Raw genomic sequence first — 16,228 nt, forward strand, 5'->3', positions numbered from 1 at the left:
TTTCGTGTAAGACCACAAAACAGCAATTCGAATGCTTTTTCTTTTACGCTGTTCACTGTGCGGGCTAAATAATGTTATAGTTCGGACTTTTACAGGTGCAGCGACACCAGTTATGTTCATTTTTTTAATATTGCTTTTGGGGAAAATGGGATGAAGGAGGATTTTTGACCTTTTAACATTTACATATTTTTATATATTAATAAAACTAACTGTATTTTACTTAGTTTTTTATTAGTTAGAGGATTTGAACTAACGGTCCGATATCTTTATTTTCACAGGCTCTCACTAAGCCATGCCTCTGTCAGGGCTTAATTGGAGTGCAAAAATGGCAGACCTGGGAAACTATATTAGGCCCCCAGGCTGCCACGACAATCATCAGTACCCCGCTAGTGCATCAGAAGGTGGTGATGGGACATCAGAGGGGGCCACCTCCTCTTTCTAACGGCTTAGATGCCACGGTCGCTATTGAGGGGTTAAACGTTGCACTGAAGTGTTGGCTGTAACATACAGTTGACACACTCATGTTATCGAGGGGGCTCAGCCCGTGAGCCCGCTACACACTCTACCCCCGACCTCGGCCTTATTTAAGCGGCGGATATCGGGAAGGAATTAATGTAGATAATTTTGCAATATGAATAAGATTTGTACAATTTCTAATGTTCAGATAAATTCATACATTTGCAGCGCCCTGAAACATCCATACTTTGAAATAATGGAAAGAGGAGTTATTGAAGTAAAAGGCAAAGGTAAAATGAGGACATATTTCTTATTGAAGAATTTGCACTTATCAGAAAAGGAAATTATGGGAAGGCAAAATCATGAAGACCTGGAGCCAAATCCTTACTGCACTGTGGGTATGTGGATAGTTTGTTATATAATGTAACAAAAAGTTTTGCGTCAGAGGTGTCCGGCTAAATGCTGTTTGGAAACACAATAATGGGTAGTTGATGTTCAGGAGAATGAAATATGGAAACAGGCAAACACACCAAAGTACGTTTTTCAGATGTAAAGTCCCTTTTAAAGGTGGTTGTCCATGACTGGACAACTGAGGACGTCCATGCCGCTAGCAGATGGCTCCGTTCACGGAATAGCGGCTGAGCTGCAGTACTGCTCCTATTCAAGTGAATAGGAGCAGAGCTGCAGCATGGCCGCTATGCAGTGGTCAGAGCCATCTGCTTCCGGCTCCGACTACTGAATATCGTTCACAACATTTGGTGCCCGGAGGCAGCCGGAGCAGCTGATCGGTGCGGGGGCTGGGTGTCGGACCCCCACCGATCATATACTGAAGACCTATCCTTTGGATAGCTCATCAGTTGTCCGGTCGTGGGAAAAAAAACTTTAAGTCCTAACCCCTATTCTGACCCCACCTCCAAAACAAATCACATAGAAGTGCCACTAGAGCAGTTACTACTACAGAAATGCCTGTATAATACAATTTATCATATGAAATGCTATACTAAGGTTTAAGACAGGATGCAATAAGACACAAAAATTATGCAGACTCCTTTTTTCTGTCCTGTTTTTAGTACAATAGCAGTCAATTGCAACAGAATAGGCATCCTGTTTTAAATGTACCTCTTTTTTTGTGTGCAAGATCAGAACAAAAGTACCTTTCAATAGGATGCAAAAAAGTGGTGTGAACAGTCTAATACTGGGCTTTAAAGGGAACCTGTCACATTCAACATGGTATCCAATCTATGTGCAGCATGTAATAGGGCAGGATGAGCTGAGTTGATTGATATATAGTTTTATGGGAAAAGATTAAGCAAAACTAGAATTTTATTAATTGAAATCTCTGCTCACTGGGTGGTCCTACTCAGTGATTGACAGCTCTCTCTCTCCGTATACATGAGTAGGTCCACGCACTAAACTCTTAAGCCCCAGATAAGAGTAGATTCAAATGAGAAAAAAAAAAACAAGTCATACTGAATCTTTTACCATAAAACTATACTGGTCCCTCTCAATGAATTAGAATATCATCAAGAAGTTAATTTATTTCAGTAATTCAATTAAAAAAGTGAAAGTCATATATTATATAGATTCATTACACACAGAGTGATCTATTTCCAGCATTTTTTTTCTTTTTAATGTTGATGATTATGGGTAACAGTTAATAAAAACCCAAAATTTTGTGTTTTAGAAAATCAGAACATTATATAAGCCCAATTTCAAAAATTATTTTTAATACCGAAATGTTGGCCTACTGAAAGGTATGTACAGTATATGACCTCAATACTTGGTCGGGCTCCTTTTGCATGAATTACTGCATCAATGCGGCGTGGCATGGAGGCGATCAGCCTGTGGCACTGCTGAGGTGTTATCAATGCGGCGTGGCACGGAGGTGATCAGCCTGTGGCACTGCTGAGGTGTTATGGAAGCCCAGGTTGCTTTGATAGCGGCCTTCAGCTCGTCTGTATTGTTGGGTCTGGTGTCTCATCTTCCTCTTGACAATACCCTATAGATTCTCTATGGGGTTTAGGTCAGGCGAGTTTGCTGGCCAACAAAGGGCAGTGATACTGTGGTTATTAAACCAGGTATTGGTACTCTTGGCAGTGTGGGCTGGTGCCAAGTCCTGCCGGAAAATGAAATCAGCATCTCCATAAAGCTTGTCAGCAGAGGGAAGCATGAAGTGATCTAACATTTCCTGCTAGATGCTGCGCTGACTCTGGACTTGGTATAACACCGTGGACCAACACTGCTGCTCAGTGGTCCAAAGTCCTGTTTTTAGATTAATGTAAATTTTGCATTTCATTTGGAAATCAAGGTCCCAGAGTCTGGAGGAAGAGTGAAGAGACATCAATCCAAGTTGCTTGAGGTCCAATGTGAAATTTCCAGTCAGTGATGGTTTGGGGAGCCATGTCATCTGCTGGTGTTGGTCCACTGTGTTATACGAAGCCCGGAATCAACGCGGCGTCTACCAGGAAATTTTCAAGCACTTCACGCTTCCCTCTGCTAACAAGCTTTATGGAGATGCCGATATAATTTTCCAGCAGGACTTGGCACCTGCCCACACTGCCAAAAGTACCAATAACTGGTTTAATAACCACAGTATCACTGCGCTTGATTGGCCAGCAAACTCACCTGACCCCAGAGAATCTATGGGGTATTGTCAAGAGGAAGATGAGAGACATCGGACCCAACAATGCAGACGAGCTGAAGGCCGCTATCAAAAGCAAACTGGGCTTCCACAACACCTCAGCAGTGCCACAGGCTGATCGCCTCCATCAGATCGCCTTCTACTACGCTATTCCATCCTTCAACAAAAAAAAATAAAAAAGGTATGCCGACATAGACCAGCCTGATGGAGGCCAAATTGACACTCTTTTGGTCTCCGCCGGGATAATGGAACCTTATGGACATGTTTAGATAAGCCCTATACAACGCACGATAAATGTAGTGTCTTAACGCAATGTGAATGGGGCCTAAGGCCTCATTCACACATTCTAAACACGGGGGAAATATAATGGAAAGATTAATTCTTCTCTTCCATTCATCCAATCTTGATTTTAGCTTCAAAATACTGATGCAAAATATTGACCAAATCTGTAAAGTGTGAATGAGGCCCAACAGTACAGTAGTTCTATTATATTTTAGCTAGCAGGAATGTGTTCGAATAGAGAAGTAGAATAGGCTGTATGACAATAGGTTACGGATTAGAATTTTGCCTAGCATTATATTTGAGCAGTATACCCAAATACCGAATAATGATAATACATTCTGTTACTTTCTTCCAGATTTAACCGAATTAAGAAATTCTGAGGCTTCTGCTGAAACTGGACCAGTAGAGAAATGGGAAACAGAAGAGAGGAGTGGTGATCTGCAGAAGACCGTCCCCATGTCCAAGACATGCCATCTTCTTTAAATAGCCCAAGAATCTTAGAATGGTATTCCCGACTCGCTCATTTATGGCATATCTTGTGGCTAAATGTGTGATACGTGCAGTCCTAACTCTAGAACCTACACCTATGTGGAGAACAGAGGCTGTATGGGAGTTACAGAAACAGCCGAGCCAGGCAGGACCCCCATTCTCCACATAACTTCTACTGGCAGGACTAAATAGGCTCAATGACAATTTATCGGCACCCTGCAATCGCACAGGGGGCACAGATGGGATGACAAAAAAGTATGAGGGGGTCCCCCCCCTCTAATGGCCTAGATGCCACGTTTGCCATTGACCGCTGCATTTAAAGAGGCTCTGTCACCAGATTAAAAATTCCCTATGTCCTACATCATTTTATCAGCGCTGAAATGTAGTTAACAGCAGTGTTTTTTATTTTGAGAAACTCTTTTTTTTCAGCAAGTTATGACCTTTATTACATTTATGCAAATTCATTTTTTAATGCCCAAATGGGCAATCAGCATCAAACACTTCTCTCCATTACACCGACTATTGTTTCACTGAACAGCGCAATCTCGTGTGACGTCACTTCCGCCCACAGGTCCTTCTAGGGAGTTCTATATGCTTACCTGCACTGTGTGATTCTGCCTCCTCCGCTGCTGCAGATCCGACGACTGTAACTTCTCATACGCCTGGAGACGATCTATGTTCAGTCTTCAGACGCAGGGATGAAGGACCTGTGGGCCGAAGTGACGTCACAGCGTGGTCTCGCAAGATCACGCTGTTCAGTGAAACAAGCTTGGGTGTAATGAAGAGAAGTGTATGATGCTGATTGGCCAGCGTCATACACTTCTTTGTAATATGCCCACTTGGTTAAAAGTTAAAAAAACGCCCACTTAGGCATTAAGAAACTAATTTGCATAAATGTAATAAAGCTCATAACTTGCTGAAAAAAGATAGTTTCTCAAATAAAAAAACACTGCTGTTTACTACATTCCAGCGCACATAAAATGATGTAGGAGATAGGGCATTTTTAATCTGGTAACACAGCCTCTTTAAAGAGGCTCTGTCACCAGATTTTGCAACCCCTATCTCCTATTGCAGCAGATCGGCGCTGCAATGTAGATAAGAGTAACGTTTTGTTTTTTCAAAAACGAGCATTTTTGGCCAAGTTATGACCATTTTTATATTTATGCAAATGAGGCTTTCTTAAGTACAACTGGGCGTGTTTAAAGTTATGTACAAGTGGGCGTGTATTGTGTGTTACATCTGGGCGTTTTTACTTCTTTCACTAGCTGGGTGTTGACTTCAGTTAACACCCAGCTTCTGGCAGTGCACAGACACACAGCGTGTTCTCGAGAGATCACGCTGTGACGTCACTTCCTGCCCCAGGTCCTGCATCGTGTCGGACGAGCGAGGACACATCGGCACCAGAGGCTACAGTTCATTCTGCGGCAGCATCAGTGTTTGCAGGTAAGTCGATGTAGCCTCTGTCGCCTGGTGCCGATGTGTCCTCGCTCGTCCGACACGATGCAGGACCTGGGGCAGGAAGTGACGTCACAGAATGATCTCTCGTGAACACGCTGTGTGTCTGTGCACTGCCAGAAGCTGGGTGTTAACGAAGAGAAGTGGATGATGCTGATTCGTCAGCATCATACACTTCCATTCACAACGCCCAGCTAGTAAAACATGTAAAAACGCCCAGATGTACGCACACAATACACGCCCACTTGTACATAACTTTAAACACGCCCAGTTGTACTTAAGAAAGCCTCATTTGCATAAATTGCTTGCAATGGGTTTTACGATGTTCTGTTCAGACGAGGTGTAATTTTACGTGTCGCTGTCAAAAGATGGCGTGTAAAAATATGCCCACGTCAAAGAAGTGCAGGACACTTCTTGGGACAATTTTGTAGCTGTTTATCATTGACTCCATTGAAAAACAGCTCCAATTACATCCGTAATGGACTCCACGAAAAACGCGAGTACTTGCAAAAACTTCTGAAATGCAGGAGCTATTTTTGCCTGAAAACAGCTCCGTAATTTCAGACGTAATTTGTTAAGACGTGTGAACATACCCTTAGTGTGAGGGTGGATGCCGTTTGAGAGCCAAAACCAGGACTGGATACAAAAGGAAGGAAAAGTATACAGAAAAAAAATAAAAAATTCTCATCTCTTTTGGATTCACTGGTGGCTTTGGCTTAAAAAAAAACAGCACCAAATACTGCATCAAAACGACCTGTGTGAATCCAGCCCTTGCAAGATTAATCTTGGGTTGCTTTGCCATTGCACTAGAGACATCATTCCAGGCTGAAAAGTTTATTCAAGATATTTTGCTGGTCCCATTCACAGTTCACATCATATTTATGTACTGCCACTTAAAATCACAGATTAGACTCAGGTTTATAATACAGCACAACCAAACATTTAGTATTTTGTGACCCTTGAGAACTCCCCCACCGTGTGCAGGTGTCATTTTTTTCAATTAGACATTGTCTCTAGTGTCTCGTTCTGTCTTAGTAACCACTGTACTCCATGACTGACTAGTCGCATCTGTCCCATCACTGAGCAAGGTGATAATTGGGTAAGGTGAACTAAGGGGAATACAATAATCCCTATGAAAGATCCTCAAGGGTTCACACGTAGATAAAAACATAATAGAGTTGTGAAAGTTCTTAACTGTAAATATTGCTTGGGGTAGTGAACATTCACCCGTTTTAATTGTCACTTCAGGACTTTGCAGCTCTCAAGACTTTCCCATCATTACGAGAACGCTGTCCACATACAGTATATCACAATAGATAGGAGGATATTATAATTAACCTTGGCATAAACATCCTGATTTTCCATCCTTATCTGACGAGCAGGCGATCAATAGGATAGAATAAACCTGACCCAATACTTCTTGCCTTGATGATGGAATATAAATGTGTATCATCAGAAATGACATGTTATTTCAATCAGGTTCTTATCATAAACATATGTTTTACAACAGTTTTTTTTTTTTTTCATGCAACTATATAAAGAAAATAATCCTGAAACATTCGTTTTCTCCAGCTCACTTGTCAGGTTTGATGTGTAGATTGGGACAGGGTCAGAAGAGGGAGGTGGATGAATTGACCGCTCTCTCATACAGCTTTTGGTCTAGATAAGGCAAGATTGTTAAGGCCCTTTTACACAGGCCAATTATCAGGCAACGCTCATTCATAAAACCCTCGTTACCGATAATTGTAAACAGGGCAGCGATCAGCAGATGAACTGGCAAATGCTCATTCATCTGCTGATCGTATCGTTTTAAAAATTAAAAAAATTCTTGTCGTCAGCAGCACATCTCCCTGTGTAAACAGGGAGACACGCTTCCGACATGATAGAAATGTATGGGGACAAGTGATCGGAGAAACGAGTGCTCGTCCCCATACATAGCTCCTTGTGACAGGAGCAAACGAGCGCCGATCAACGAGCTATCTCGTTGATCGGCGCTTGTTTACACAGCCCCGGACAGGTGTGTAAGAGGACCTTTACACTATACACAGATATGCTCTACTTAATGCTACTCTGCCCCTCCCTGGTCTCTAGGGGAAGGGGGGCTGTACTTCAACACTGCCTGGACTGTAATAATCTATGACATTTCTCTGTCAATTGGCTCCAATTAATTTCAGCTGCCATAAAGCACACACACCCTGCTGCACTGTCGATACAAACCGTACAGGAAGTATGTATCGCTTATATGGCCACCCAGGGAAGTTGTTTAAAATAAACATTATTTCTCTTCTACAGGTTTACATCTAATTAATCAAACTAAAATGAAATACATGAGACATATACTTTAAAATGGGTTAGTGCTTCATCGCAGATCCGTCTAAAAAAAAAAATATTAGAAAAATAAAAATTAGACATGCTGCGCTATGGCTTCTGGTAAAGCACGGATACCGCGACAGAAACCAAATCAACGGGTTCCCTTGGCCGCAGTCCGAGGTGCAACGGAACCGGTGTGTCTGGTATTTTTTCATTTGCTCTGCTCCTATGACTGAACAGAGAATTGGATATACCGAATGCAGATGTGAACATAGTCGAACCTGAGACTAGCCAAAAGGATAGCCGCCCCCCCCCCCCCCCCCCCGCCGCCACTATTGTCCATGGCTTGTGTCAGCTCAGTTCCAATCACTTGAATGTTTAAGGTAAGTCTGGATGTGGCAGAAAAAAATTCCGCTGCAGATTTCACACCAAATTCTACATGAGTTATATGTGGATTTTGCTGCGGCTGTTTACATTTTTACATTGCCAATCCACAGTGAAAATCTGCTGCAATTCCGTGACAGATTGGGGATGCTGCAGATTTCAAAAACCACAGAACGAGTGGATTTTTTTCTTCTACATGTTGATGGCAATTTAAAAAACCCATTCACGTGTATTGGACTTTACGACTTTAAATTTACGACTGAACATACCCTTATAGTAGGCCAATTCACACTTGGTGTTTTTCTACATTTTTATTTACCAACTTGTTTTTATTTACAGCAATAAAATTTGTAAACCAATTGATCACATTTTAAGAATTATTTTTGGTGAACTGCAGTAAAACCTGTCTAAATTCTCTCTTAATGACATCAAGAGAAAAATGCAGGTTTCTGTCAGTTGTGGTGGTCTGCAGCGCTATTCTTGCCGTCATAAATACCAGAATATTCCTTTAGGATTAGCCAGTATCTGTTCGAAAACTCATCCTGCATAGCTGTCACAGCTCCATTGTATACAGAAGACGTGACACTAGTGTGAACAGAGCCTTACTATAAACCACTATAACCTGTACATCCACATATATAAACTACACATAACAAAACAAGAATGTTTATTAAATAAAACATTGAACTTTTATAGAATGTTTTCACCCATACTATTTTGTAGCTTTGGCTTTTGGACTAAAAAAAGAAGACATGTTTCTCATTCCACTTTTGTCCACTTTAGCCAGGGATTTCTGAGCGGCGGTCATCTTGCTATTAGTCTGCAAATGGGAGACACAGTGAACACAATTATTCCACAGAATACACCACCAATTTCTGAAAGGTAGGAGTTATGAAACGATCGAGTAACCAGCGGCCAAATAACTCCCATAGATTTCAAGACAGAGACACAAATGCACAGACACCTTTCCATTTGGTCTCCTCCTGCAGCTGACAGTCTTGATTTACCAGAAAAGGAGCCCAGGGGACCCCTGTTTTCCTGATATATGGAATCCAATAGGTGGGATCCCCCTATCAGACATTTATGTTGCATCATGTGAATATGCCATAAGCATCTAAAGTAGGACATCCCTTTAACGAAGAGCATATGGCCAGAAGGATCATGTCCTCTGTATATAAAATTCTAAAGTTTGCTCTGTTGTTCCAACTAAGCACACACACACACACGCACACGCACACGCACACACGCACACGCACCACGTCACCTCAGTAACTGAATAAAGAAGCTACGTATGTTTAATTAACTAGTCACACGGCTATCATCAACCTGGCATCAGCAAACATTTACATGAACAGTCACTAAGCTATCTACATAATAAATGGTTAAAGGGTATGCAGCTTAGCATTGTGTTATGAAAAGTTATACAGTTATAAGTTTGTGTTTCAAAATCCCTGCTTGCTGTCATTCAGTAGAAATCTTTATTGTTTACTTCTAGAGGATGAAAATCTGTCCTGGTCACGTGATGCAAGGCTACATACAAGAACGCATTGATGTCTTGTAATAAGTTGTGTAGCGGTGTGATCATCACGTGACATATTTTTGTTCTCTGGAAATAAACAATAAAAGATTCCTAATGGGTGACAGCAAGCAAAAATTGTAAAAATGTTAAAGAATTTAAAATACAAAGTATATTAGAAAATTGCATAACTTCACTAGACAACGATTAAAGGGGTTGGCCCACTATTAAACATTCCATCTGTTGCATCACTCAAAACAGAATACATTTAAAAAAAATTCCTGTGTCTAGATATTGCTGTTAAATATTGGTCACGGCGCCTCCTGGTGTACTTTTGACTCCCTCTCAGAACATCCACCTATTGTGCTCATGCCCATCTGCTCAGTCCCACCACCTAGATCCTCTTAGGCCTCATTCACACGGCAGGGTTTCCCGGCCGGGTGCCGGCCGTTCATAAATCGGCCGGCACCCGGCTGCATTAGGACTAATAGACCCCTAATGGGGCTATTCACACGACCGATTTTTTGACGGCCGGGAAAACCGGCCGTCAAAAAATAGGACATGCTCTATCTTCGCCCGGGTACCCGGCCGCCCGGCTCCCATAGAAGTCTATGGGGCCGGGTAATACACGGCCATCACCGGGATGTGTCCCGAGTGATGGCCGGGTTTTCCGGAGCTTGTGCTCTATCTCCTCCTCCTCACAGCGCAGAGTGTATGTGAGGAGGAGGAGGAGTTGATGCCATTCTGACGAATGGCATCGCTGTACACTGTGTGGCAGGGCCGGGGTGTACAGCAGGTGGAAGGGAGCGCTGCGCTGGCTCCCTTCCCCTGCTTGAAAAGCACCCTGGCCCGGCGACACCTTCGATGGCGCCGCTAGCAGCTGCTGCGGCTGCTACTACTGTAGCGATGCCACTATAGCAGAGCAGGGAGGTATCTCCCCGCTCTGCTATGTGCTAGCCGCACTTTAGCTCCTTGAAGGAGCGGAATCCCCGTGTTTTCGGGGATTCTGCTCCTGGACAGAGCGCTTGATGTCTCTGTCCATATCTGGGCAGTGACATCAGGGGAAACTCCTGAAGCGGAATCCCCGAACACATGGGGATTCCCCTTTAGGAGTTGCCGCTGATGTCACTGTCCGGCCCGGCACGGATGCAAAACTTAATGCAAACCGGCCGGGCAAAATGGCCGATTTTACCGGCCGACACTCGGGCTCGGGAACGACCCGGTCGTGTGAATCCCGCCTTATAAACAGGTGGCAGAGTAATTCCGGCTATTGAGCATGCCAGCCAATAAGAGTCGGAGCACTAGAAGCTGTATCTTTACACAAGCACAGAACACATTAGTTGGACATTCTAAATAGGAAATAAAATTAAAAAAACAGGGGGCACCATAGAAAAATATTTATGTTTGGCGTGATCTAACAGAGAAATATAATATTTAAAGGGAGTCTGTCACCAGAATGTCCGTATTAAATTAGTAACAGCGTATTGTAGAGGAGACTAATCTGTTTCTAGCGTTTATCTTCAATTTCTGCTTAATGTGTCCTTTGTAGAGAAATCAGTTTTATTAAGTTTATGCTAATGAGCAATTAGGTACAACGAGGGCGTTACCCTTGCACCTAAATGCTCCCCAGTTCAATCCCCTGCCTCCCTACATTGATTGACAGGGACCTGGCAGCGTAATTGGCGTGTTCATGCCTGGCCCCGTACTGTCTGTAACGTGCTCGTGTCCCTGCTCTTTACTCGGCGCATGATCTTTCTGCTTGACGTTCTAATCGGCACTACTGCGCATGCGCCGAATAAAGAGCAGGTGCGCTGCGAATGCACAGTAGTGCCGATTAGGACGAACAGAAAGATCGTTCTGCACAGGGGCCGAGTAAAGAGCAGGGACGCAAGCTTTACAGACAGTACGGGGCCAGGCATGAAAGCGCCGATTACGGTCCCTGTCAATCAATGTAAGATGGGAGGGAGGGGGGGTTGAACTGGGGAGCGACCTAAGAGCATTTAGGTGCAATGGTAACGCCCTCGTTGCACCTAAATGTTCATTAGCATAAACTCAATAAAACGTATTTCGCTACAAAGGAGGCAGTAAGCGGAAAATGAAAATAAACACTAGAAACAGGTTAGTCTCCTCTACAATACCGTTACTAGTTTAATATGAACATTCTGGTGACAGACTCCCTTTAATCCTCGGATAACCCCTTTAATATATGCAGAAACCAGAATACATGGCTGTAGAGAACTTCTGACCTGTTGTAGACATGTAAACAGTTCCCATAGGTGCAGTTCCCACAGGATATGCCATAAATGTCTGATAGATTTGAGACACACCAAACTTTAGAACGGGGGTAACTTGGTACTCTAAGTCCCTTAGAAATCAATAGAGTAAGCTGCGCACATGCGTGAGGCCTCCTCCTCATTAATACTCTGCATAGACACGGCACCTGCCTCACCAGGAGGGACGGGGGTAAGACGACCCCAGCTCTGGAGAGAAGTGCGGGTCTCAGATCTGGGGCCTGCAACTATTAGACATTTATGGCATATCCCGTGAATAAGCCATAAACTTTATAAGGTGGGAATAACCCTTTAATAATAGAATCTGCGAAATAATAACCTGCAGTCTTGCACTTGAGTTTGCCAAATAAAAAAACAAACTGTATGTCTGTCAGTTGATTTTTTATTTATTTTTTTTACTCTCAAACCTGCATATCAAAAAAGCCGTTAAATTAAACTTGGGTTTAAAATTCAGTTTTCGCAATTATTTAATGTTGTTGCACAACTGACATAAATCCGAGATACATAAATGAAAAAAAAATACCCCAAAAAAACAGAAACAAATTAGACATGCATAACATAGGCGGCAAGAAGCACAAGACAATCACAGATAGAAAAGAGCCATAACTATAAAAAGAAATGAATGCGGATGAACAGCTCGAGCCTGTATTAACCTATGGCAACTATTATTCTGAAAACCTTGCTTTATCCATTTGTAAAATCAAGCAAATAAAAATAAACAGGAATTTTTAGGGGGAAAAAATGCTCACCTTTTTGCCTTTGTCATTTGAATTATATTTTGTGTAATCCTCGTCTGCTTCCACAGGCTTGTCAGACACTCTCCTTTTCTGCAAATTTAGATTGGGGAATGTGCTCAGTAATACAACCTATGATTTTTATTCACGTAAAAAGGTCCAGAAGGGGTAAGAATCCCACATCTTAAAAGTGGTTGTCCAAGATTCTAAAAACATGGCGGCCTTCCAAAAATAGCGCCACACGTGTCCATGGTTTGTGTTTGGTACTGCAGCTCAGCTCCTTTGAAGTGTTTAACAGATATGGGTCTTTTCCCAAGAAGGCAGCCAGGTTTTTCTAATCCTGGAACACCCCTTTAAGTTGGTGATCTGATCAGACCAAGAATTGGTCCAGGGAAGCACTTCTGGCAATCAGAACTTAAAGGGGTTTTCCTGGGACTTTGCATTTTAGGTGTGTGTTCCTAAGGATAGACCATCAATATCAAACTAATTTGCATTAAATAAATGTTAGGCTGGATCCACACACCGTGTTTTGCGTGAAGTTTTCATTAGAGTTTTTTTTATGGCAGTTTATTTTTTAGTTACAAAAAGTTTGCGGCCAGATGTTGCTTTAAAGTCTATGGTTAAATATTAAAAAGTCGACATATACAGAGTTTTGGTGCAGGTTTTGGTTGTGCCTTTTTCTTCAAAATGCAGCATGCTCTGGGTACGGCGTTTTATCCATAGGCATCTTTATAGAAGGCATTGAAGAACGACAGAAAAAATACAAGTTTGTAAAAATTCCATGAAAAATAGCTGAATGCCTGGTCTGTTCTCACAATCGTTTAAAAACACACACGAAAAAAAAAAAAGTGTGCGTGGGAAGGACGCCCTTTGCGATTATAAACCAAGAAAAATACTTTGACACAGAGCTATTCCTTAGGGCCCATTCAGACAAACGTGAGTAACGTCCGTGTTGCTGTGCATGGAAATCACGCGCAGCACACGGTCCCATTGATTTCAATGGGGCCATTCACACATGCGTAAGTTTTCATGCAGGGAGAGTTCTCTGCGTGAAACTCACTGCATGTCCTATATTGGTGCGTTTTCACGCACATACGCCCCCATCGAAGTCAATGGGTGCGTGAAAACCACACACGGATGCACATCTGTGTGCGGTGCGTTGATTTACATAAATTCGACTGAAAAAAACAAACAAAAGAAAAAACGTGCTTTGCGAGTGCGTGAATGATGCATGCTCCTCACAAAGCACACTGATGCATAATGCAACACACATGGACCAGAATTACGCGTGTGAATCGGATACGCTCGTGTGAATGTAGCCTTACTGCATTTAATTAGGAAAGAGTTAGTTTTAATGATTGGAAATGCTAGCAGCAGCAGAAGAAGAGCAGACCAACGCTGTGTGCACGCAGATAAGCTGCAGATTACCTTTGTAGGAGGTTCTGGGGTTGCACTGGAGACATCTGGCAGACTAAAAAAAACATGGAGGGGAGAGGTGAAAAAAACATTAAAAACCGATCAATACCATAACAATATCATTACCATTGCAAACACAAAAAGTATCTGCAGTGTCAAGCGATTAACCCCTTCCCGACATGCGCCGTACATGTACGGCGCTGTCGGGAGGTGCTTCCCGCAAAGCGCCGTACATGTACGGCGCAGTGATTGTGCGGGCTCAGAAGCAGAGCCGGCACCATCACCGCGGGGTGACAGCTGTATTATACAGCTGGCACCCTCCTGTAACTGCCAGGACCGGAGCTATTCTCCGATCCGGCAGATTAACCCCTCAGATGCTGCGCTCAATAGAGCGCAGCATCTGATAGGTTTTCACCCGATCGGCAACCCAGTGATGCAATCGCTGGGTTGCTGTGGCAATCGGACGCCAGAAAATGGCGTCCGAGTCTGCCTTGTACGGGAGCCGATGAGGACCCGCCTTCGGCGTGTCCTCATAGGCTTGCTGTCAGTGAATAACTGACAGCGCTAATACACTGCACTACGTACTTAGTGCAGTGTATTAGAGTAGCGATCGGGGCATCATGGCCCTCATGTCCCCTAGTGGGACAAGTCAGAAAAGTAAAAAAAAGTTAATAAAAATGTGGTAAAACAATAAAAACACACACATTTCAAATAAAAATAAAGCTAAACTGACTTTTTTCCCATAGTAAGTCTTTTATTATGGGAAAAACCGTAAAAATTAAAAAACTATACATAATTGGTATCGCCGCGTCCGTAACGACCCAAACTACAAAACTATTATGTAATTTATCCCGCACGGTGAACGCCGTAAAAAAAAAACATGAAAAACAACGCCAGAATCTTTGTTTTTAGGTCACATCTCCTTCCAAAAAATGCTATAAAAAGTGATCAAAAAGTCACATTTACTCCAAAATAGTACTAATAAAAACTACAATCCGTGCCGCAAAAAATAATCCCTGACACCGTTTAGTGCACGCAAAAATAAAAAAGTTATGGGTCTTAGAATATGGCGAGACAGAAAACAAATGATTTTATAAAAAAAGTGATTTTATTGTGCAAAAGCCGCAATACATAAAAAAAACTATATAAATTTGGTATCGCCGTAATCGTATCGACCCGCAGAATAAAGCCAACATGTAATTTAGGGCACACTGTGAATGCCGATAAAAAAAACAATAAAAAACGATTCCAGAATTGCTTGTTTTTGGTCATTTCCTTTACCAAAGAATGAAATAAAAAGTGATCAAAAAGTCGTATGTGTTCTAAAATGGTACCAATAAAATCTACAGCCCGTCTCGCAAAAAACAAGCCCGCACAACGCTCAATCAACTGAAAAACAAAAAAGTTATGGCACTAGTAATGCGGTGATGAAACATCTCAATGCGCAGGCCGGAGGGGAACATTCCTTCAGTTTCAGGGCCCTAGTATTTAGGAACTAGGAAAGGGAAGGGACATGGCACATCCGCTGGAAGCGAGGGCGCCCGTATTATACCAGCGCAAAACTTTCCCAGCAATATTTCCCAAACTACAAAGGAGAAAAAGTCCCCAAAAGCTGCAGAGCGTTACAGAAGGCGGATAAGAAAGAAAACTGTTTATCAGTGTGACGCCGGCCTGCGCATAACGGATCGCTTCACAGCGTAACACACATCTATGGATAATTGTATTATTTACCCCATTATTATACCCTCTTATTATGCCCTGATGTACTCCGCACAGATTACATATACCCTGATGTACTCCGCACAGATTACATATGCCACCACATTATAAACGGAAATACCAGCAAAACCCCAAACAGAACAACTACCAAGCAAAATCCATGCTCAAAATGGCGGTCTATTCCTTCTTAGCCCTACAGCGTGCCCAAACAGCAATTTATGGCCACAAGTAAGGCATTACCATACCCGGGAGAACCCGCTTAACAATTTATGGGGTAAGATTCTCTAGGGGCACAACATATTGTGCGGTGAATAGGCAGATCAGTGGAAAAATTGCAATTTTCACTTTGCACCATCCACTGCGTATTCATTTCTGAAAAACACCTGTGGAGTCTAAATTCTCACTACACCCCTTGATAAATGCATTTAGGGGTGTAGTTTCTAAAACGGGGTCACTTTTGTTTGGTACATCAGTGGTTTTGCAAATGCAACATGGCGTCCGCAAACCATTCCAGAAAAATCTACGCTCCAAAAGA

At 42.6% G+C, this 16,228-nt stretch overlaps 2 protein-coding genes across 3 annotated transcripts in view; one reads left to right on the plus strand and one right to left on the minus strand.

Annotated features, from left to right (window-relative positions):
- Positions 1-3,862, plus strand: part of LOC142741716 (guanylate cyclase soluble subunit beta-2-like) — a 59,742-nt gene extending 55,880 nt beyond the window's left edge. The window contains exons 14-15 of the mRNA XM_075851058.1: positions 685-854; positions 3,735-3,862. Of these exons, the coding sequence (XP_075707173.1) occupies positions 685-854; positions 3,735-3,862 (298 nt within the window). The remainder of the gene's footprint in view (positions 1-684; positions 855-3,734) is intronic.
- Positions 3,863-8,667: 4,805 nt separating this feature from the next.
- The window catches only part of RNASEH2B (ribonuclease H2 subunit B), a 40,534-nt gene continuing 32,973 nt past the window's right edge, over positions 8,668-16,228 (minus strand). Inside the window, exons 9-11 of one of the 2 annotated variants that reach the window (XM_075851778.1) lie at positions 13,987-14,029; positions 12,574-12,651; positions 8,668-8,837 (exon numbers count right to left, since the gene is read on the minus strand). In XM_075851778.1, coding sequence (XP_075707893.1) covers positions 8,730-8,837; positions 12,574-12,651; positions 13,987-14,029 — 229 coding nt within the window. In that variant the 3' untranslated portion in view covers positions 8,668-8,729. The remainder of the gene's footprint in view (positions 8,838-12,573; positions 12,652-13,986; positions 14,030-16,228) is intronic. The other variant, XM_075851779.1, reaches the window with a different exon arrangement.

This window comes from Rhinoderma darwinii, chromosome 2 (assembly GCF_050947455.1).
Source record: "Rhinoderma darwinii isolate aRhiDar2 chromosome 2, aRhiDar2.hap1, whole genome shotgun sequence".
NCBI classification, from domain to species: domain Eukaryota; kingdom Metazoa; phylum Chordata; class Amphibia; order Anura; family Rhinodermatidae; genus Rhinoderma; species Rhinoderma darwinii.